We start from the raw sequence: 23416 nt of genomic DNA, 5'->3' as shown, positions 1-23416 counted from the left end.
TCATCCTCCTTGAAAACCAGACCAACCTCCTCTTCCTCATCAATCAACAACTGAGCACACGCATCCATCACTTTAGTCTCTGCAACAGTAGTAGTATTAGCCATTATGTTGAATCAAGTGGCCACTACACAAGGTGGAGGCCACAAAAGCAAAAGAAAAGAACTGCCAAAACAAACAAACGTAACTTGTCAAAATGACAAGACAAAACCAAACATGCTCGTTCATATGTTATTTGAAATCAAATGGATTGAAATTAATGGAATAAAAAGGACAAATGGTGGAGGCAACTAAATGAAAAGATTAATTTCTAACCACATCCACGTGAATCCATAATCATAATGCTATATATTACTGGAAAATGTGTATCTTCATAATTAATGCTAAGTCTCTGGGAGAAATTTTGTACTACTAGTCGCACTTTCATTTTGTGATTTTATTATATTTATTATACTTTCTCACAAATATCTATTTGTATCCAACAAGTTTAACATCTTCGAATATCTTGACTATAAATTTAAATACTTCAAATTTGGCTGGAGAAGTCAATTATGCTTTAATTATGCATTTGTCTACATTCATCAATAGTTAGGCTCAAAATCATTTGTAATTTTAGTAACTACTCTAAATGAAAATACACTATCGATGATAATTTTATTACGACCCACATTTCTTTTGTAAAAGTATAATTTGACGGCTTTTTCTTTATTTTTGGAATTTTGTGTCTCTTTCAAGGCTCATGTCTCTCTAAGGACTTTTATCACTCTAGAGATTTATGTCTGTTCTAGGATATAAGTCTCCTTTGATTCAATATCTCTTTTAGGAAAATCCGTTTATCTAAATCTAGTGATTCAAGTAATGTGGGAACATTTATTACTTAAGTATTATTTTCTTTTGAATCCAGATTTTTATTCTCCTTTTTTGAGGAATAGTATCTTTAGAACCAAATTGTTTACCACGCTTTAGGACGTGCAACATATAATTCATTAGCTGCCTTTACACGTGATTGTTCAATAGGAACAATCATCCAGACTAATGTATTAACAACTAAAATATGTTGACTTAATTACTTTTGATGGATCTATAAATGCATGTTGCAATTGTTTTACATTTGCTACAAATGAATTATCCTTCGCACTTTAGTTTGACATTGGCTGGCGTAAAAATTTAAATGAGACATGGTGAAAATTTTCTAAAAAAAATTCATTTCTTACTTTAGAAGGCACATTTTATTCCCCTAATGGCAAGAAAAATGTGTCATCGAAGTGATAATCCACAAAGTTGTATGGTAAAAGGATCACCTGTCATAGAATCCAAATATCTGATAATCGAAGGAGAATTAACCTTAATATAGATCCCTACCTAATATAGATCCCTAGATTACTTAGAGGTCCCATATTTGTGCATTGTAGGGGTGAGGTAGGAATTACACAACATAACCAAATGTGCATCGATAGGAAATATAGAGATAACCGAACACAAGTTGTAATTGAGAATATTAATGATAAGAATAGGGTCTAAGACGAATTAATGTTGCAGTATGTAAAATAACATGACCTTATATGGATATTGATAATAATGTACGTAACAGTAAAGTTCGTATAACTACTTGAAATCATTTAATCAATGATTCTACCAATCCATTTTGTGTATCTACATGTAAAATTAGATATTCTACATCAATTCCAACAGATGTATAACAGTCATCAAATGTTTTAAAAATGAACTCACCTGTATTATCAAAACATATGGCTTTGATTAGATAATCTAGAAACTATGCCCTTAATATTATAATTTGAGCGAGCAATCTAGTAAATGCAATATTACATAGGACAACAAACAAACATGTGACCACCTGTAGATGCATTAATCAAAACCATAAAAAAACAAAGCAGTCAAGTTGATGATGGATTGGCCACATATATCCTCATGAATTCTTTAAAGAAAATTTGGAGAAATTCAATCTTAAAAGGGGATGGTCTAACAACAAATATACTATGAGCAAGTTGTACAACTAATCTCGTTGGACAATAGAATCTTCTGGTTGTATAATGAGTGTCCATTTCTTAATAGTTTTATAGATCATCATAGATCTTGGGCCACGGGGCGATCATGCCATAAAATAGACATTTTTGGATCAAGAAACTTCTAATTCATTATTGCTTAGCTTACAATTGCATTAACAATTGTATTCTAACTATATTAATATTTTTATTTTAATAATAATAATAATAATAATAATAATAATAATAATAATAATAATAATAATAATTTGATAAAATTATTATCATTTTTCATTTTGTAAAGGGAATAAAATTGAAATTTTAAAAATTATATGAAGGCAAAAATGTCAAACCAAGGAATGGGCAATGATCTCGTGGGAATGAAATTCTTATTTCTCATTCCCAAATTTAGCAAATCCTACAAGCTCCATTCCCATTTCGAGGTGCCAAAAAAAAAAGATAAATAATATCAATAATTCTCATTCTTTACTCCCATTTCCAATCCCACGAATAAACAAATCCCACAAGCTCCATTCCCATTTCGAGGTGCCAAAAATAAAATAAAATAAAATGTTCTAAATAAATTTGTTTTACAATTTCATTGTTGTAAAAGAAGAAAAAAATTCTTCAAATCTTTCTTTAAGAATTCTCATAAAAGTGCAGAGTAAATAAAAATTATTAATGTAAAGAGTTTAATTACTAAGGATTTTCTTTTCTAACATTTCAAAGAATGTACAAACTAAAAATTAACTTTTCAAATATAACAGATGAACGTAGAAGAAAAATGATTATAATAAATTTTAGGGTGCAAATAATCCAAACCAACGAAACAAAACCAAGAAGAAATTAAATGAGATAAAATAAGAAACTGATTCATAATATGCTAGTACAACGTTTTCATTTCGTTTAAAAGAGTAGCAATCATAAAACAATCTTAACAATATACTGAACTAAAGAGAAGAAAAAGATCAGATACAGAATCACTTAAATGTTTTCCATACATTTGAAAATAATAAGACACACAAATAGAGGAAAGAGTTTTCTACACTGCAGTTAACTGAAAAATGTGCAAGGGTCTGGGCAATTTACATTCAGAGTATGAAATGACCAAATGCCAGAAGAAAATGAACACTTCCAAATGAATACTCTTTCAACCTGATTTTATCATCTGAATTCCGATAAAGAAGTTGAAAACTATACCCTATGTTACATACAAACCTATATTCATTTCTCAATTCTAACAAACATCAAGCATTACCAGATTATTAGCACTATTTTACAACACAATAAGCATACAAAACCTAAATGAACATATCTAAAGCTACAGATATAGATGGAACCTATAAATACAGCAAATGTGAGCCATTCCATTGCTCCTTAACGATATAGAACAGAGGAGCTCTAACCAGTATTAATTTGTATTGTCACTGCAGAAACTTGTGGTTATAATTTAATCATCTACCAAGTCATATACCCTTCAGAATAACTTTTTGAAGGGGAACTGTCTCTCACTCCCGTGGCCGGGCCAGCCAGAGAGAACTGAGGGCTCTAAGCCTAGAGAAGTAATCATTTATTGCGAGCAACGCACGAGCTGATTGTCGGGTGGTCAATATACGATGCATCTGTTGTAGAGTTTGCTGACGTAGATTATCAGCCTGGTGATTGCAAGAGATAAACAATAATTAGAAATGACAGTTGTCATATGGGAAGGAAGACAGGCAGAAGGGATTGAGCATGCAGCTCAAGACCATTTATTATTAACCCTAAATGACAGAAAGAAATAAATAACTCTGGCATCTAATAATAACTCGTATAAAACATGCCACACTATAACCCCATGAACTTGCAAAACATGAGAATTAAACAATTTCATCACAGCAAATCATGTAAGGAAAAGGAACAGACTAAAGTGTAAAACAATTTGCCATGTAACAACCAAATTGAACTTTTCCTCCAAAAGAAATCAATTTGAAAAGTCAGGAAAAAGAAAAGGTGAATCCAAAAATATTGCGAATGATTGGGACCAAAGAATATATATTTGTCTATATCACCAAAATCAGATTGATGAATTGTGTCATACAATTATAATTAAGAACAAAAAAGAATACTAGCTGTTCAAATACATTATTTAGGATCAGCAATAACTCTTTTTTGTTTTTTTTCTTTTTTTGGGGGGGGGGAATCCAATAATGTAAATGTGCACACACCAACCAACTCTATGCCTTATGGTACTTAATCGTTCTTGTCTCCAGCGGTTACCAAATTCCAGAGCAGTCTGGTGGTTAGCCTATGTCAAAAGCGAAGTGTGACTATTTGTGGTAAGCCCACATATGTATGATCTGTTTACTTTGTATATGACTTTTACATTTATTGCTTTTGTTTGACAAGAGAAAGTCTATACAAGGTTAAAATACCACAACTATCTCACCTTCAGAGTACCAAGCTTTTGCCAATAAGTCAAAAAGAAAATGAAAAGAAGATTCTGACAAAAGCTACTTGAAAACCCACCTTGAGGCACCGACCTTTCATTTCACATCTTTACTTTTATTTATTTTCTTTGGAAATGTTAATTATTCTTCAAACTGGTACTGGCATCATAAAACAAGCAAGCTTAATTAATTTAAAAGAAATTACCTGACGAAGAAACCCTTCAAGAGTTCCTAGCTTTCCCATTGCCATGGCCATTTGACCCATGTAGTTTGCAACATTCCCAGATGTTCCCGATGGGCTGGGTGACCCATTGGCCAATGTCTCAGCCAGAGATTGCTGCAATGCATCCATCCCTTGTGACAGAGCATCTTCTGCCTGTTGGGATGACTGCTGCAAATTATAGATGCCTACCAACTGCTGCTCGGTTAAAGGCTCCAACTGATTCACAAGAAGCTGCAAGAGCATTGATTCAGCTCAAAAGCAGAGCACAAAAATTGATTGGTAGAAATGCAAATGTGACGCATAATAAAACTTGAAATAACATAAATTCAGCTGAAAACAGAATGGCCAATTGAAATTGCCTTTGCTGCAGTGATTCAACAGAAAAAAGTTAGGGACGAGGCTTTAAGCAAAAAACCAACGATGATGGTTCTAAAGAAAATACAGAAAAAGCCTATAAAATTAAAGAAACACAACACACTTAACGGTTAAATATCAATCTTTCAAAACCAGTGCTTTCTCCTACAATTCTCTCTTGCATAAACTTCATGTCAATCAAAAATAAAATTTCACAACAATAATTTATTTGCCTTTGTTACATATCCAAATTTGAAAAGTACTTGTGTCTTAATTCCACTAGTGAAGATATAGATGAACCCCTCACACCACCTCTGCCCAACTTAGCAACCAAATCCACAACTACCCAAAAAAATAAAAAATAAAAGAAAAAGAGAAGCCAGATGCCCGTAGGAACAATAGCGATGAGCAGTCTACTCACCTTAAGGAGCTCAGATGACCGAAACCCACCAATCCACATAAAACACCTTTCTGCTGGTGTCTTCCACATTCCTGACAAGATGTGGAAGACATCAGCCTTTGAAGCAATGCCTTTAAGCCTGAAAATTTCATCAAAGTGTGATGTAACGTTGTCAACGATAGTACGGAGTTCAGTGTCCCCTGCATGTGAATTGACTGCAGCCCTTAGCTCAACTATATGCCTGTTGTGCTCTTCAAGCCAGCGAGAATATTCTACATCAAATGCTGCTGCACCTGCAGATCATCCAGGTGTCAGCAATATAATCACAATACCGCTTTGGAGATGTGTTAGTGCAGTAGTGATCTTGGCTTATAATTATCAAGCTGACCAAGATCACAAACTCAGAAAAAACCATTAACGCTAAATTTATTCTACTCACCACAACAATAATCACTGATAAATATAAAGATACTGGACAGGTGTACATCCGCCATCAACCAACATATAAGATCAAATTTCACTATTTTTGCTAAAAAAATCTAGAGAACATATCCTAGCCTATAAATGAATACTTCAACTGACGTACAGGGGTAGATCTATTGATACACTCATAGCACTCCTAGCATAGAAAAAATTCTAAAACCATCTCAGTTTGATAGCACTGAAATTTAAATTTATTTCCTAGATCAAAGAAAGTTTATAAAAATAGGGGACAAAGTCATCCACCAAACAAGAGATATGTTGTTATTAACTAAATTACAACTACAATCTATGACACCATTCCTCCTAATATTGTTTACGCATGAAACAATCCAAAACAGATAATAAAGTGACAAAAACGTTGTTAATTTAAGTTGGGAGGCGGTCCTGAGATAATTTGAAGGTTTAGAGGAGGGTTTCTGTTGCAGGGGAGAGGGGCTCTTTTTCAAAATGGTAAGTTTTGATAGTTTCTGATGTTTTTGTATTTCTCAATTTCCCCTAATTCATTTTCATCAAAAAAGAGAACTAACAACATCTTTAAGAAACCATTGTGCAGTACTAAAAACGTATCAGTATGGACAAAAGATTACATCTCAGAAGACATACAGTATATTAAGCTCATGCAGCAGAGATTTTGATCCAATATAATTATGAACAAGCAACTTTGATGTTGCAGCAAGACTTTAAATGCTTTCCTTGGATCTCACAGATCTCACAGAACATATCGGCAGACCATTAAAAAGTCACAGATCATCGCCTTGATCAGTTTCCAGACTGTTAAACAAATTATAAACAATAGTAAAGGTAAGTGAAGTTTAAATACCATTGCCGCTCATTGAATGGGATTGATCTCCTGAACTGGAAATGAATATACCCTGCAATTAAGAAACTTAATTAGACATAATAGTATCCGATGCAAACAAAAAGGCAAATATTGTGGACATCTCCTATAGTATGGTCTAAATATAAGTGTGCCCTGAAAGTTCTAAAATTCATCAGAAGCTTCCTCATGAAAAGCTATAGTTTGTCTGAGAACTTCCACATGATCTTAAATTTGTTTCAAGAATGTAACCTTTAATCTGTAACAAACCTCCTATCAGAGGAGGTTATTGATGTTTCGCAAACTACAGGAGTCTGCCTATATTTAGGCCATACTATATAAATGGAACAACATTATCCAAACCTGCTGGCGAGCACGCTGGAGCTCTTGCTCTAGTTGAGTAAGTTTAAGCCGACTGCTCTCCAGTTGTTGGACATATGCCTGGAGTAAAAGTTGGGAGGAAGGGAAGGATTATTAGAAGCTTGGTAGAATATGCAGATGCAATACAACCACTGTCTTTGTACAGAAAATAGAACTAATAATAAGAGCACCATACAGCCACACTTCCATTTTACATTAACAGCTTGCACAACAAGGACCAAACTCTATCCCAGGAGGAAATACCTTTTTCCGTAACCGGCTTTTCCTGGCAGCCTCACGATTCTGAGCAAGCCGGCGTAACGTCTGCAAATAAATATTAGGGGAACAATAATTAATTTATAAGTATAAAATTACGCTGATAAGTGGCTATATAAATAAAATTAGCTTAACTATGTAACCTTCTGATCCCCTGATTTTTCTTTTGATTTGTCACTAGAATCAGAAGCTGCAACAGCTGTCAATTGACCTCTTTCAAACTGCACAAGAGAATCAGACAATTAGAATCCACCATTTCGTAGTAGTTAAATTCACTACGGAAGATGACCTTTTATTTGAAATAAGTATAATAAATACAGTTATCAATAGCAAAAGCAGGAACTTTTGTTTTCAAGTAGGATCACAAAGAATTAAAAAAAAAAAAGAGCAAGCTGCAGGGATGGAAGAAACACGCTACTCAATTGTTTCCAAGAAGCAGCACATGCTCAAAGCTGAAAGTAAGAGTCATTACCCTTTGATTTTTATCTTCTGTATCATCTGTTGACGTATCAGTTATTGGACTGGCTTCTGCCATGTTGGACTCCCCCCAGTTCTCTCGATGACCACTAGATACAGAAATCAAATTCGATTGAGGTTCTTTTTGTAGTGGCATTGACTGGGACCCCACAATATGTGACGAAAGGTTTATATCTGAGGAGGCAAGTGTCTAATCCCAAAGTGACACAGAGAGAAAGAGAACTTAGTAACTTCAAATTTCATTAATCTCAGGATAATAAAATGAAGTGAAGGCCAAAGATTCACCTTACTCAAGGTGCCAAATTGGACATCAGTTCCTACTGCCTGGTTACCTGTCTTCATTTGATAAAATACACTATCTAGGACACACCAAAAACATGAAAAGAATATAGGTCAGCATCTAGAGCCAATAAACCAGAGAAGAACTTAGCTACCACATATAAGTGCCCTCAGAACAAGCTAAAACGTGAACAAGAAGTTAAAAAAACATATTCATAAACTAAACATTAATGTTTTTTGCCCTTCCTGCTAGTGTGCTAGGGAGAGATATGCCCTACAATTGAGTTATTAGTAGTATTTTCTCTAGAGCCTCTGGTAGTCAGTTGGAACTAGATATTTATGAACAATGAATCAGGAAAAAAATAACCAAGGAAATAACATTTAGGAAAATTGAAGAGATTGGCTGGTAAATGGAGATAAAAGATCACATTAAATCCATAAAACAAATCAATTGTTTCTTCTAATTATGGGTCTGTAGCTACTGATAATTGAGCAATGCGATTTTCTTTCTAACTGGGTAACTGAAAAAACATTGATGAGGTAGTTCTTGAAAAATCAACAAGAGTAAAATTCTAGCATATGGCAAACAGAAACAAAAATAATTACAGCATACTTCTGCTAAGGTCAACAGCATTCTCCATGTGAATTCCAAAAGATTGATCTTGTGCTCTGAGTTCCAGAATTCGAGAAGAGTAAATAGTGTTTCCTTCTGGGTCACTGAATACCAAAAGTTATAAGATCCACAAGCACCAAAACAAAATTCAATTCAGAAAGCAAAACAGAAATTCCCTGGTACAACAGCTCATTTACAAAAATTAGGTACTAAGGCGGCTTTAACTTCTTGATTGGAGATGGAGTCATCCCAACCATATCAGTTTACGTTAACAATGTGTCAATACCATTCCACTTCAAGATTTGAGCTGTTACTAAACTCCTACAGAGCACAGTCATTTTAAATAAACAATGGCCAATCTAGCCTATCAATGACTGCATTATGGTCAAGTTTTATCAACAATTTATAGGAAGAACAAAACAATGTAAAGCCAATGTTTAATTGCTGACAACCACCAACATCAATAGAAAAAACAAGCAGAAAAAATGGTAAATAATAAGATGGCAAGATATAGAGTCATCATTGTAAAACCAAACACAATCATTTCAAGTATTTTGCTTCATTTAAGCACCTAGATAGGCAAATTTGAAGAAACATTCAGATGTGGGCATTGATCTGAAAGGCCCTTACGGCTTAATCATATATGTTACTACATGGACCTTATGAATGACAAAATAGAGCTGTAGTCTTCTCTTTCCTAACTATGACTATGAAAGCCTAGTAAATTCATTACACAATCATTTCTTGGCTGTTACCATCTGATCCACGCAGTTAGCTCATTCAATTGTAGACAAATTAGAAATCAAGTAATTTCATTAAGCTCCCTTCAAATGAATATAAAACTTTAATATCTAAATTCCATTTTTGATAAATTCTCTCAAAAAAAAAAAAAAAAAAAAAAAAACAGAAGGCAGAATTTGATTTCAACTGCATACTTGATTAACTAAAACTACCTTAACTATATACCAACTAGTAAGGTCATTAAAAACTTCAGCAAAGTGAGAATTTACATAAGCTTCGAATTGAAAGGCACCTGACCATCATCCTCACACTAAGGAAACTAAAACATATAGATATATCTACACACACACACACACACACACACAGAGTTATATTAAATCAAAACCCTTAAAAAATCCTGCAGTCAAACTTAACTAAAACCTAATTCCCTGAGACTTGAAACTCTAGAAACTAACAAAACGGGAAAATATATATATATATATATATATCTTCTTATATCTTATAACCCACTTCTGTAGAATTGAAGAGGAATTACGAAAACATAACAGGAATCAAATATCACTATATATAATCTGAACAGAAAAAACGAAGCCGTTTTGGTAGCAAGAAAGTAACAAATAAACCTCAAGACCAACCTCTTAAGCTGACAGTAAAATCATTATGAAGGAAAATAACACTGAATGAATCGAGCTCAAACTAAGAAGGAAAAACCTAAGCTGAATATTAGAGGCTTTTGTTTCACGATAAATACTCAAAATTCTCTTTTGACTTTTTCTGATTGTAGGCCGACTAAAAGACTAGTATAGTTTGTATTATTATTAATTTATTATGAGTTGGTTGGTTTTTGTAATCAAATTATATAATATTGTATTTTTATTTTAAAAAAATGAATTTGTATTCGGTGTATGTGTGTTTTTCTTTTTCTTTTTTTTTTTAATGAGTTTGTGTGTTTACTCATACGTAAATTAAAAAACAAAATGCAAAAAGAAAGATAAAAGAATGAACAGAAGGGTACCTTCAATTTTGAGCACTTTCTTTAAAGGGTGAGAAGAAGCGTGACGGTCAGATAATTCTAACCTCTCCTCCCCAAGTCTTTTTCTGCTCGAACCTTTTTCTTCATTTTTCAAAGCCACCACTTTTTGCCTTTCCTTTTACCGCTTTGATTTTTTTTAAAATGCTCTATTTATTTATTTCAATTTTTTCACTAGTAATTCTTATTTTATCATTAATTTGGATTTTTATTTCCTCATCAAGTTTGTTACTTATTTTAATACAGAATGTATTTATAGTTTGTGTGATGTGATTAAGCTATTTTTTTAAGAGGGAGATTTAGAAAATTTAAATGCATGAAATAAACATAAATCTTGACTACAGTGAAGTCAACTTCTTCAGGGTTAGGTAAGGACTCGCAATTTTTAATGTGTCGCACGAAATGTCCGGAACTTAATTTTAATACTCAAAGAAACCGAGATTTTTTAATTCCTATAATAATTTAAGATGAACTTTTATTTTTTTACTATAAGTGCTAAAACCTATAAATCACTTATACACACGTGTCCTTTAAAACTATATAATTCAAATAAAGAGGTATATTTTGCATTGACAACATATAAAAGATTAATGCAAATACGGTTTATATGTGCTCTTGATTAAGAAATTGGTATTGGATATAATGATGGCCAATGGGCATGGCACGGCCACCAAATATCGACCCACCAAATGGGTGGGCTGTGCTGTGCTATGCTCATTTTTTTTTTATAAGAGTTCGGCACGGCCCACGGCACGAGCCCGCTCGTGCCGTGTCGTGGGCCGTGTCCAAAAAAGTCCATCAATCTTTTTTTTCCTTTAAGCTCACTCGTGCCGTGCCGTGGGTCGTGTCAAAAAAAGTCCACCAATCTTTTTTTTTTTCCTTTAAGCTCACATGTCCGACGTGTATAAAAAAGCCTACGTACTTGGAGTGCCTTTTTCAAGCCTGTGTGTCTGACGTGCTTTTTTAAACCCACCAGCCTAATAATAATAATAATAATTTTATAGATCATAGTATTGATTAATGAAAAATAAAATTACAATCTTAGAATAACAATTACACCTAATTTTATTTGAACTACTAATATTATAATTGCCCTTGAACTCCTTTGAATGAAAATGTAATTTTTAATTTATCATAACAATATTTTGGTCATAATTTTATTTTTTTGTGCATAAATATGAAAAATATTTCAATCACAAATGAAACATATCTCCATTAACTATTAACTAAGTTATGATTTCATAAATGAAATATTAATGTCGTAAAAGTTTTTATTTATCATTTATAAAATTATGACATTTATTTATCCATTTAATAAATTATAAACATAAAAATTAGAATATTTATTTAAACTAGGACTTAAATTAAATTTTAAAAGCCTATGCTAAAAAAATATATTAAAAAATTTAATTGCAAGATATTTGTAAATTCATGATATTTTATATTTATTTTTCATTAAAAAATTTTACTTTGATATACTTTGGTCCACATGCTATTGATGGCCCACAGGCCGCGTGCTTAGCCCACCAATGAAACGTGCTAATTACGTGCCTTTTCGCTTGCCGTGCTTTGGTCCACCTCTAATCGTGCCGTGCTTTTAAGGCCCATGTGCCTAAAATTTTAGGCCCGGTACAGCCCACATGTGTGTTGTTCCGTGCCGCATGTCCTACTGAAACGTGCTCGTGTCGTGCCGTGCTATACGGACACGTGCCCTTCGTGCTGTGTCTCGTGCCACCCGGCCCATTGGCCATCTCTAATTGGATATGGCTTACGTTGACTCGGATTGAATATCAATATTCATCAGTTAATTAAATTAATGATCCAGATAAAACTAATGACAATTGAACTCAGAAATATTGATGATTAGCAGCGCAAGATTACTAATAAAATCATGCGCAAGGTTCTTAGATACAGACAAAGATGGTTATAAAATTTAATAGTGTAAGTTAAACAAAGGAAATGGATAGTGGGTATTTAGATCTAAAATAAAGTTTCTCGTCAATCCCATATTTCATAATTTATAAATAGGGGCTAAAAAGGATCTTTTGACAATTTTTTATAACAGAGTTTAAAGAATTTCATATCTAAACAATTCTTGATCAACAAACAATAACTTGAGTGTTAGAATACCTTTGCAGATACATGCTCGAGTTCAATAAAAAAAAGAAATCTACGAGGATCACATATCGTTTTGAAAAGTTTTCAAAGTAATTAGGTAAAATTATTTGTTCACTCAACATTGAATTATTTAGAATCGTCGTCTATGGGGATGATTTTATGAATTGTGACATATAATAAAGACCAAAATTGAATTATGATAGATGGAATTTCACTTGTTGATTTGATTGGATCGTGAAATAAATTGGTGAAAAAAGAATAAATCCTTGATATATGATAATAATTTATTTTTAAAAAAAGGAGTTATGATTTAGATAATGCCTAGCACAACATGATTGCACAGTATAATTGCATAGATTAACTGTAAGATACTCATCGCACAAAGCAGTTTTATAACTCGGATATACAATTTGATTGTGGTGATAGATTATAATTTGCTTATCATATGAATTCTTTTCAAAAGTTAGATGAACAGATGTATGAATCCGGATTTTGACGATGGTGCAGTGATGAAAGAAATCCAACGAACATGGTAGCTCATATGGATGAATTCTGGAATCAATTTACTAACATCAAAGTTTATATTCATCTATTAATGAACCAAATCTCATAACAAAAGATATGACGATCAAAGAATCTAAAAGATGTACGGATATACACTAAGACAAATGATTTCTGGATTATCGATCTCTACTCATTTATAAGTCAATAGCACGAATTACGAAAAACTTGTTGAAAATGCATAAATAGAGTTATTTGGAATTGATGACACTTGTGACAAATAATAAGGACAATAGCCAAACCACGAAAAGCTAGACTTCCACAATCTAAAATGGAGGAAGCTATAGATGAATTGTTATTTGATCGAGATAACATAAATGGCTTCTTAGACACAGTATGCTAAGTAAAATGGAAATACTACATCAAATCTGCAGACAGGTCGAGGAGACCCAAAGAGATAATCGAGAATTGAAATCTTGATTAGAGGTGCCAAAGTCTCAAAAGCCAGAATATGTTGCTCCAGATGCGGCGCCAAGCCTACGAATAGCACAACCAGTAGAAATTGACACATGGGCAGCAGAGGAAGAAGAAAGGAAATTTTAAGAAAAGTTGTAGGAGGGAATTAAGAAAGTGTTTAAGGAATATAGAAAATCCCTTCGGGCAAAGTTAGCTATAGAAGGTGCAATTTTGATTGCCCAAAAGATCAATACTAGCCCTTTCTCTCAAGACATTATTATAAAACCCACAAAGTTCTCAATTCCGATGATGAAGTAATTTGATTGAAAAACGAACCCAGAATATCATTTGTATCACTACAAGTGGAAGATGTCCTTTGAAACATATGATGAAGCATTGATGTTCAAAGCCTTTTTACAAGCCTAACCAAAATAGCGTTGTCTTAGGTTTGTAGTCTACAGTCGAACTCCAACCACAACTTAAGGAACTTTGTGCAAAATTCATTGCACAATATTACCAGAACTAGAGGGAGCAAAAGTCCACTTCAGACCTATTCTCTTTGAAACAAGGCCCAAAAAAGAAGATCTAGAACTTCTCAACCAAATTCAACCAAGAACTAATCATAATTAGTGATGCAGAGCAAGAAATTAAAGAAATTCTAATTAAATTAAAATTTATAATATCTAGGAATATTTTAATTAATTTATATTTTAGTTTAATTTAGTTTCCTATTTAGAGTTTCATTACTTAGGCATAGCTTATTTAAGTTGCATTCTTAGTTTAGATATAAGTCTTATTAAAATAGGTTTTCTAACAAATTTAGAATAAGTCATAGTTAGTATAAATAAATGTTTTTTATAACTTTTATAGGCATCCCTTGATTATTTGTTATTCATTATTTCTTGGAATAAACTGTAGATTTGAGTTTAATAATATTTTCAGTTCTCAAAACTCTGTGTGAGTTTTTGAGTTTAGTTAATTCTTGGCATTTTGTGGAATTAACGAGTCTTAACTCATAGGTTCGCGGTATTCTTTGGAATCCACATGAATTTAGTTTGTTCCTTATTTCGGTATTCTCTAGAATCAACGAATATGATAACATTAAACTTCTGTTACATCAATTTGGTATCAGAGATAATAGCTTGGATCATATTGTTTGTAGTTGCTGCATGCATTATCAATCTTTTCCATATTGTGTTTGATTTACTTCTGTTGAAAAAAAAACACTAAACCAGAACTCGAACCATCGCACCTACCACTACTAGCAACGGTGTCTCCACCTTTGCCAAGGCTTTCTTCATAAATCAAACTCCACTAGGATCAAAAGGAGCAGGCAGACAAAACTAGTCGAGACCACTACCAATCTACCACTGAAGTTGCCAGAATTAGCCAAAACTCATGCGATATTACTGCTGTCCATCTATCGGATTTCATTGCATGTTGGCTAGCACCACCACTATCACTCAACTCTTTTCTACTAGCACGACTTGTCTTACCTCCCACCATCAATAGACGTGGCAATCACCAAAAATCGAAACCTAGACTCCCAACACCACTTCAATTTAAGTTTCTGACCAATCCACAATGATTTGAGTTAAAGCACTGCCATCATCACACTCACCGAAGTTTTAGATCCACTCGTCCTTGTCTAATTTTTCGATCACCATCGCCAATAACCCCATCTTTTGCTTATTTATAGTTTTGACCCAGTTCTTTTATTTATTCCAATATTGCCTTTCAGTTTTTCAATCTTAGCAAAAAGCCCAAACAACACACAAAAAAAAAAAAAAAGAGGGAGAGTGAAAATATAAAATGAAAAAAAAGTGATTTAAAAAAGTAAGGGAAAAAGATAGTCACGAGGCCACAACATCGTAGTGACGATTTCATCTTAATAGAAGATGTTCTAGTTAAAATGTTGAGGATTTTGTATTCGATTGCTCCAGATTTACAAAAGCTTCGAAGTAGCAAATCTTTACACATAAAGCAGAGATATAGATTTGATGAAGTTGTTCATGTTGATGCATGTTATTAGGATAATGAGGAAAATAGTGACTTTGCCTCACTTGAGAATATTATTCCTTCTAAAGAGAATATTAATTGGCCATTCACTTCTAAAACAAATTCTCCACACATAGACATTGATTTGGATCAACTATCGAAACTTGATGACTACCTTGATATTATGGAATGAGAGTAGTTGTTAATACATATTTTGATCTTATAGAGCAAAGAGAGGTAGTTGTTGATACAATCTCTTATCGTTCTTTTTATTTGCCAAAAAAAAGACAAAAAAGGTAGTGATAGTCTTCAATTGTTAGTGGATTATGCAAAGAAATCATTTTTCCTCAACTATGTTGAGGAAATTCCATATGAATGCAAAACGGTAATGCTAAGAAATTGTTGATAGAAGAATTTATTTTCCGTTATTGGAGAAATTGGATGGGCATTATTGCAAAAGTTGAAAAATTTAAAATTCATTATCTACATCAAATCTCTATTGTAAAAGTTAATTCGTATACATGTGAAGATGTTCTTAGAGACTGCAACAAACAAAATTCGAGGATGAATTTTCTCCATCCTGGCGGGAATGATGCAGAGTAAGAAATTGAATAAATCCTAACTAGATTTAAATTTATAATATTTAGAAATATTTTAATTAATTTGTATTTTAATTTAATTTGGTTTCCCACTGAGAGTTTCAATACTTACTCCCAGCTTATTTAAGTTGTATTCTTAGTTTAGATATATATCTTACTAAAATAAGTTTTCTAGTCAATTTAAGATAAGTCGTAGTTAGTAAAATAAGTGTCTTTTGTAGCTTTTACAGGTAGGCCTTGATTATTTGTTATTTATTATTCCTTAGAATAAATTGTAGATTTGAGGTTAATAATATTTTCAATTCTCAAAACTTTGTGTGAGTTTTTGAGGTTAGTTAATGTGAAATTAAGGAAAAAACTATACGTAGGATGATGTATATTCAGATCCTATTGAAGTTCATGTCGAACCCGTCACAAGAGCTCATGCAAAGAAATTCAAAGAAGTGCTTAATGGGTTAATTCAAGTAATTTAGGCTCATTCAAAGTTGTGGAGGCCCGTTGAAGGAATCGTACATGATATTCAGACCACTAAATGCATCATTCAGGCTCTTTAAGTTTCCAAATAATCACTTCTATGAAATTAGGAAGTTGGCTTGCACATTATGATGGAAAATATATTACTTTTCTTTTTAGATACTTTCCCGTTTGGAGAATACACTACTTTCCTTTTCGGATACTTTCCCATTTCTTGAGGAGGGTAGTGGCAAACAAATTAGTTATTTCTCTTTTAATTACCTAGTTTCCATTTTAATCGATGTAAGGTATTTAAGCCAATTAGGATTCTAATTTGATTTAGATTCTTTCCCCTTTACTTTAGATTAAGATTCTGATTTGATTTAGATTATTTTCTTATTTACTTTAGATTAGGATTCCAATTTGATATTGATTTAGGATTTATTTTCAAAAATTCTTGTAACCAACTTTATATAATGTACTTGTATCCAATAAATAGGGAGAGATCAATTTTGATGCAATTGGTGAGAGAGTTAATTCTCTTTTGTTCTTAAACAAACTCTTTGAACTTATTAGATTTCCGTGGTGTTCAAACTCTTGACTTATCAATCAGATCATCAATAACTGATTTTGGCGTTCTCACATACCAAGGTTGGTGTTGTCATTGAGTATCAGGTCACAGTTCCATTCAATTCCAAGTTTAGAAGTGATCTTAGAGACTAAATTGATTAAGGTTGCATCAGTTCTTGGTGGGGTTCGTATCATTTGGTATCAAAGTGAGGTTCTGACTGGTTTTTGCTTATCCTTTTCTTTAGTTTTCGATCCTTGTTAATCGTAAGTTTTAATTCCCATTCTCTCAATTTCGTTCCTAAAATCCCTAAAACCTTTTTGGCCGAATTTTGCACTCTTTTCGATTTGTTGCTTCTTTTTGTTTTAATTCATTGAGTTGTGAGTCTTGCTTTAATTTCTAAGTTTCATTAGTCTTCTATATTGATTTGTATTAAAAAAAAAGGACAAAAAAAGGGGAAACAAAGAAATAAGAGAAGGAAGAGGATAGTGAAAAAAAAAGAGTCCCCAACCTCTACTTAAAATTTTTTTGTTCATTTTCTATTATTAGTATTTTGGATAGTCCAAATTGATTTTACCCCATAGGTGAAAAATTTTACCCAAAATTTTGGTAATTTGAGCTTTTGCAACTTGATCGTACGTACGCATTGTATTTTTGCTTTTGAAATTTGAGACTCCTTGGTGTAATATTTGTGAATTGCTACTGGAATTTTGATATTGGTTTGATTAGTTTGATAAGAATCGAGTGAGAATTATCGTGAGTGGAAAAAGGCAAGAGAGTGTGAGCGTATTAGAGGAAAAGCCAATAAATTTGAGTGAAACACATAAGGGAGTGTGGTAAGGTCCTTTCCACATTATTTCCAACTTTTTTTTTTTGCAGATGTCAGTCATGTCTTACAACCAAGAACGAAACATAAATGAAAATGATAAATCCTCAATTGTTCAGAATTTGCTAATTCAAACATTGATGGGAGAGATGAAAAGGATGATGAGGGCTAAATTAGAACACATACATGAGCATTTAGATCAAGTAGAGAAACATGTTCGGGCAGCCTAAACCTGTTCCTCAAGCATATAGGAGGGAGAGAGCTCTGGCTAGAGGAGAGATTGATAACTATTACAGGAATGAGAATGATAAAGGAGAGGATTCAGTAGGTAGTTATAGGAGAAATGAACGGGGTAGGAGAGCTAGGAATAGGGATAATGGTTTGACTGGTATAAAGATGAAGATCCCCTCTTTTCAAGAAAAATCTAACCCAAAAATGTACCTTAAATGGGAGAAGAAAATGAACTTCATGTTTGATTGCCACAATTAACACAATACTTATGGGGCTTCATTAAAAGAAAAATATCATTTTCGTTCCAAAATTCATTAGAAATTATATCTTTAGGCAGTAGATTATTCGCACATATTTTTAAAATATTACATTTCTAACCCGTATAGCGAAGTTTAGGTTAGTGACTCCCAGACCAGTTGGCCTTAGGGCACTAGGTGTTGAAGCACCCCTACGGACTTAATTACTCGGGTTTCTAATAAACAAACAATATATCTATTACCCATGTAGTGAGTTTTAGGCCAGTGACTCCCAGACCATTTGACCTTAGGGCACTAGGTGTTGAAACACCCCTATGGACTTAATTACTCGGGTTTCTAATAAACAAACACTATATCTATTACTCATGTAGTAAGTTTTAGGTCAGTGACTCTCAGACCATTTGACCTTAGGGCACTAGGTGTTGAAACACCCCTACGGACTTAATTACTTGAGTTCTAGATATAGCAAAATTAAAAACATTTTTTTTGGGAAATATACACTTTCTACTACCTTAGATAGTATTCCTAATAAATCAAAAGAACTAAATGCTGTAAAATTTTAACTTACAACCCACTAGTATGTGTCATAGTGTGTGTGTGAAGAATGATTTAATAATACCTGTTAAATGAGTAAACAATTAAATAACTTAATAACCAAGTAGAGAGTTCACAAATTTGAGTAATTCAAAGAAAATGGAACAAAAACAATTTACTATGAATCTCAAAATCAAAATATAATACAACAAGACTAGTAGGATGCGTCTCAAAAGTCGTGACTCTTTACACGGCCATCCTAGACAAAAGCAAAAATGTTTTTTTTTTTAACAAAGAAAAGAAAAGAGAGAAGGGACAAATAAACACACATATTTAAAAACATATGACAATTATCCCCACCCCCCAACCTAATCTAAACATTATCTTAACATATTATAATTTTACAAATATGCAAAAAAAAAAAAAATAATAATAATAAAAGAAGAAGATGAGGAGATCTCACCTGAACTTGATGCAGAAGCTTAAAAACAGATAACAAAGAACAAGAAAAAGTCAATTTTAAAACGCATATTTTTTTTTTAAACAACACTCTTAAGATTAAGAAGATGTATTTCTAGAGGTACTACATTCTCTATATCCTGCCATCTTTGACTCAAATTTCTCCTAATTTAGTCAACCCTAATTTAAAAAGATGCGTTTCTAGAGGTACTGCACTCTCCATTTCCAGCCATCTTCGACTTAATTTTAGTCCAAAGTTAGTCTTTACAGAATTTTTTTTTTTTTGTAAAAACATCACTAGGACTAAGACATTCCATAATTATTAACTATTCCCTCCCCCAAACATGAAAAAGACATTGTCCTCAATGTTTTAAAAGAAAAGAGAGAGTTTAGAAGACAGTACATAAACACTGCAATAGAAAATATTTACAGACAAAAAGTTAAATCTAATTCGCACTTCTTATTACTACTACTGTGACTGCTACCATCATCAGTCGACCAATTCAATGCAAACATTTTTGGATCTGGCTCTAGTGTATAAGCTTGTAAAAGATTAAGTAACTCATTAGCAGTAGAAGCAAAGATAAAAAGTTTTTTTTTATAGAATATGAAACAAAATAATTCTTTATTGCATGGTTAATAAAAGTTAGAAAGCCACCATAAAAATTATTAACATTTAACAAACCAATGAGTTTTTTATGAATGTTCAAGTGGGCCCAAGATACAAATGTAATCTATGCCTCAAAAATTGTAAGATCTCCTGGCAAGAAAATAAAAGCATCAGCATGATTCATCATTTCAGATATTCGCTCTTGCATACTTGATACCACTAATTCTTCTCCAATTGGTGGGCCAGACATGCACACCAGTGGTTTCATGGCTTTTGGGATAATGCCTAGTACTTGGCTTCCTCTAGTAAAAATAGCTTCTGAGACAAGTCTTGATAACCCTCGTTCACCTCCTCCATATACAAGATTCAGTTTCCTCTCTGCTATGACACGACCAAGATCTACTGCTGCCTGAACAAACTCTTTGTACTTTCTATAGTGAAACCAAGAAAGGACACAAATGTTTTTGAATTGTTTACTCGAAGATGCTGCCATTGGACTAATTTTTCAAAAACAAGTTGTGAGTGTTTGAAAAACAAGCCCATATTTAAAGATCTTGGTGACATAAATAATGAGAAATAGCTGTAAATGGGTTGGCATATTTGTCAAATGACGAGTAACGCTCGTGGCTCAATAATTTAATACCAAACAGTAAAAAGAAAATAATGATTAGAAAAAGCAAACAGTAAAAGAAAATAAATATTTATTAAATACAAAATCACACCGCTAAATGCAATAATGCAAATGATAAAATAACAGTAAAGTAAAATAACATTGAAGCAAAAAGATATTTACTGGTAGTTGTGATTGTGGTTCACATCTTCCTCTGGTTTTACGTCCAGTAATGGCTTGAACGCCCTCTATGGGTCGAGGATTGGCTTCCCATCCAGTTTTCTTATAAACTGGCAAACAAGGTCTTTTTGAGTCAGATTCCCAAGACTAAACTGTGCACTTTCTTTTTGGAATAGTATCCACAAATTATAAATCTCACGTTGCACAAATCCGCTTCGATGCGTCTCAAGAGATCGTAAGATATTATCCAACAATTCTTTACTCATGCCATCTTTAACGAATTTAATTTTATCTTCACGAGTATCAGAAACCATTCCTAAAGATTTATAATCCGGTCGTTTGCAACCAAGTTTTACACTTTAGCTCTCCTTTTCTTAGCAAACGTACTTTTACCAAAAGCAGGCATGTAAGAAACAAATGGATCAGAAAACTCACTTGCTAATCGGACCTTTGCTTTAATTAACCAACGAATGTAAGAAGGAATGCCATTGATCATTAACAAACGCAGTCGTTTACAACGAGCTTTGTAAATTTTCCTGAGGGCATTTTGAGAGAGAGAGGGAAAATGCTTATGCAGTTTATGTTGTATTTCTTTCATGTTTGATTTTGGGGTTTCAGTTATTGTGGAAAACTGAAGATACCGACTTAAGAAGTCACGGAGTACCATTATCCGCTATTTATACGGGAAAATAAATCAAAACACACCAAAATCAAATCTGCAAAATCAAATCAAACTTGAAGGCGAGCAAAAAGAAACACACAATATAAAAGGAAAATGAACTTACATTCGTCCTCTCATTGAGTTAACCTCAAGCTCCAATTTAAATTCATATATACCACGCTCTATTTCTTTGAGTTGTATTTCTAGATCCTTAACATAGGACAAAAATTTTGGTGGTTGCAGATCCCAAAGTGGATGTGATTTACAACTTTGTATCAGGCCTCTTAAGTGAAATTTCACATGCATAAATCTTTTAAGATGTGTGAACAGGAATTTTCTCATTGAGGTGCTCATGATGTAAAATGAAAATTGATGAGAGAATGTACAACTGTCAAATAAACACGCTTGCACAAGAAAAATAATGTTAAAAAAAATATGTACAGTGCATCTATCTAGAAAAAAAAATCAAACAATGAAACAGCAAAATAATAATAAAACACAAAAAAATCAATCATTAAAGATTGTGTCAAGAACTGGTGGGTCACCCAAATTAATTTCTGTGTTCTTGTCACGTGGGTGATGTTCCAGATATGGTTTTAATCTTTGACCATTAATTTTAAATGTGACACCATTATTTGGATTCTCAATTTCTATGGCCCCATATGAATATACATTTTTTACAACAAATGGGCCACTCCATTTTGACTTTAACTTCCCTATAAATAAATGAAGACGAGAATTATAAAACAACACTTTTTGACCAATCTCAAATGTTTTTCGAAAAATTCTTTTATCATGAAATGTTTTTGTTCTTGCCTTAATAATTCTTAAATTTTCATATGTATCATTCCTTAATTCCTCAAGTTCATTTAATTGCAATTTTCGAAATTACCAGCATCATCTAAAATTGAATTAAAAGCTTTAATAGCCCAAAGTGATTTATGTTCAAGTTCAACAGGTAAATGACAAGGTTTACCATAAACTAACCGATAGGGTGACATTCCTAATGACGTTTTAAATGCAGTATGGTAAGCCCAAAGTGCATCATTAAGTCTAAGAGACCTATCTTTTCGGTTTGGGTTATCCCTTTTTTTCAAAATTTATTTTATCTCCCTATTTGCTAATTCAACTTGACCATTTGTTTGAGGATGATAAGGGGTAGCAACTTTATGTGTAATTCCATATTTCTTCATTAAAGAGTCAAATGACTTATTACAAAAATGCTTACCTCCATCACTGATAATGGCTCGAGGGATTCTAAATCGAATTAAAATATTTTCTCTTAAAAATTTAACCACAGTTTTACTATCATTATTTCGACCAGAAATTGCTTCAATCCATTTTGAGACATAATCAACTACAACTAATATATACACAAATCCAAAAGATGATGAAAATGGACCTATGAAATCAATTCCCCAACAGTCAAATATTTCAATTTCAAGTATGAGATTTAAGGGCATCATGTTTCTTTTTGTAATTGATCCCAATTTTTGACATTTTTCACAACTTTTGTAAAATTCATATGTGTCTTTGAACATGGTAGGCCAATAAAATCCACACTGCAAAATTTTAGCAGTAGTTTTTCTTGAAGAAAAGTGTCCACCACATGCTTCAGAATGACAAAAATTAATGACACTACTTACCTCATTATCAGTAATACATCATCGAAAAATTTGATCTGGACAATATTTGAACAAGGGTCATCCCAATAAAATTTCTTTATTTCAACAAAACATTTCTTCTTCTCTTGAGCATTCCATTGCAAAGGCATTTTACCTGTAACAAGAAAATTAACAATGTTAGCATACCATGGCATTAAAGTAACAGAAAATAAAAATTTATCAGGGAAAGAATCATTGATGGGTGTTAT

At 32.7% G+C, this 23416-nt stretch overlaps 1 protein-coding gene across 3 annotated transcripts; it reads right to left on the bottom strand.

Moving 5' to 3' along the window:
* Positions 1-2973: 2973 nt before the first annotated feature.
* Positions 2974-10500, bottom strand: LOC102614544 (transcription factor HBP-1b(c38)). 3 transcript variants are annotated; one of them, XM_052433537.1, is made up of 11 exons: positions 10468-10500; positions 8712-8815; positions 8105-8178; positions 7815-8009; positions 7486-7563; positions 7331-7390; positions 7070-7147; positions 6710-6761; positions 5428-5699; positions 4635-4883; positions 2974-3655 (listed from the first exon to the last, which is right to left on the bottom strand). In XM_052433537.1, the coding sequence occupies exons 2-11, from the start codon at positions 8737-8739 to the stop codon at positions 3509-3511; spliced, it is 1233 nt and encodes a 410-aa protein (XP_052289497.1). In that variant the 5' UTR covers positions 8740-8815; positions 10468-10500; the 3' UTR covers positions 2974-3508. The 3 variants fall into 3 exon arrangements, with proteins under 3 accessions (XP_052289497.1, XP_006477494.1, XP_052289496.1); XM_006477431.4 differs by lacking the exon at positions 10468-10500 and adding an exon at positions 10088-10284; XM_052433536.1 differs by lacking the exon at positions 10468-10500 and adding an exon at positions 9665-10044.
* Between the last annotated feature and the right edge of the window lie 12916 nt (positions 10501-23416).

This window comes from Citrus sinensis, chromosome 9 (genome assembly GCF_022201045.2).
Source record: "Citrus sinensis cultivar Valencia sweet orange chromosome 9, DVS_A1.0, whole genome shotgun sequence".
Classification (NCBI taxonomy): Eukaryota; Viridiplantae; Streptophyta; class Magnoliopsida; order Sapindales; family Rutaceae; genus Citrus; species Citrus sinensis.
This window is presented reverse-complemented; position numbering and strand designations above follow the sequence as displayed.

What these genes read in the sequence shown, in the direction of transcription:
- LOC102614544 (XM_052433537.1), bottom strand. Translation starts at nt 8,739, where the DNA reads ATGGAGAATGCTGTTGACCTTAGCAGAA. An exon ending in AATTTGGCACCTTGAGTAAG is followed by an intron (nt 8,010 to 8,104) that starts GTGAATCTTTGG and finishes CTTTGGGATTAG; the next exon opens with ACACTTGCCTCCTCAGATAT. An exon ending in AAAAATCAGGGGATCAGAAG is followed by an intron (nt 7,391 to 7,485) that starts GTTACATAGTTA and finishes ATTTATTTGCAG; the next exon opens with ACGTTACGCCGGCTTGCTCA.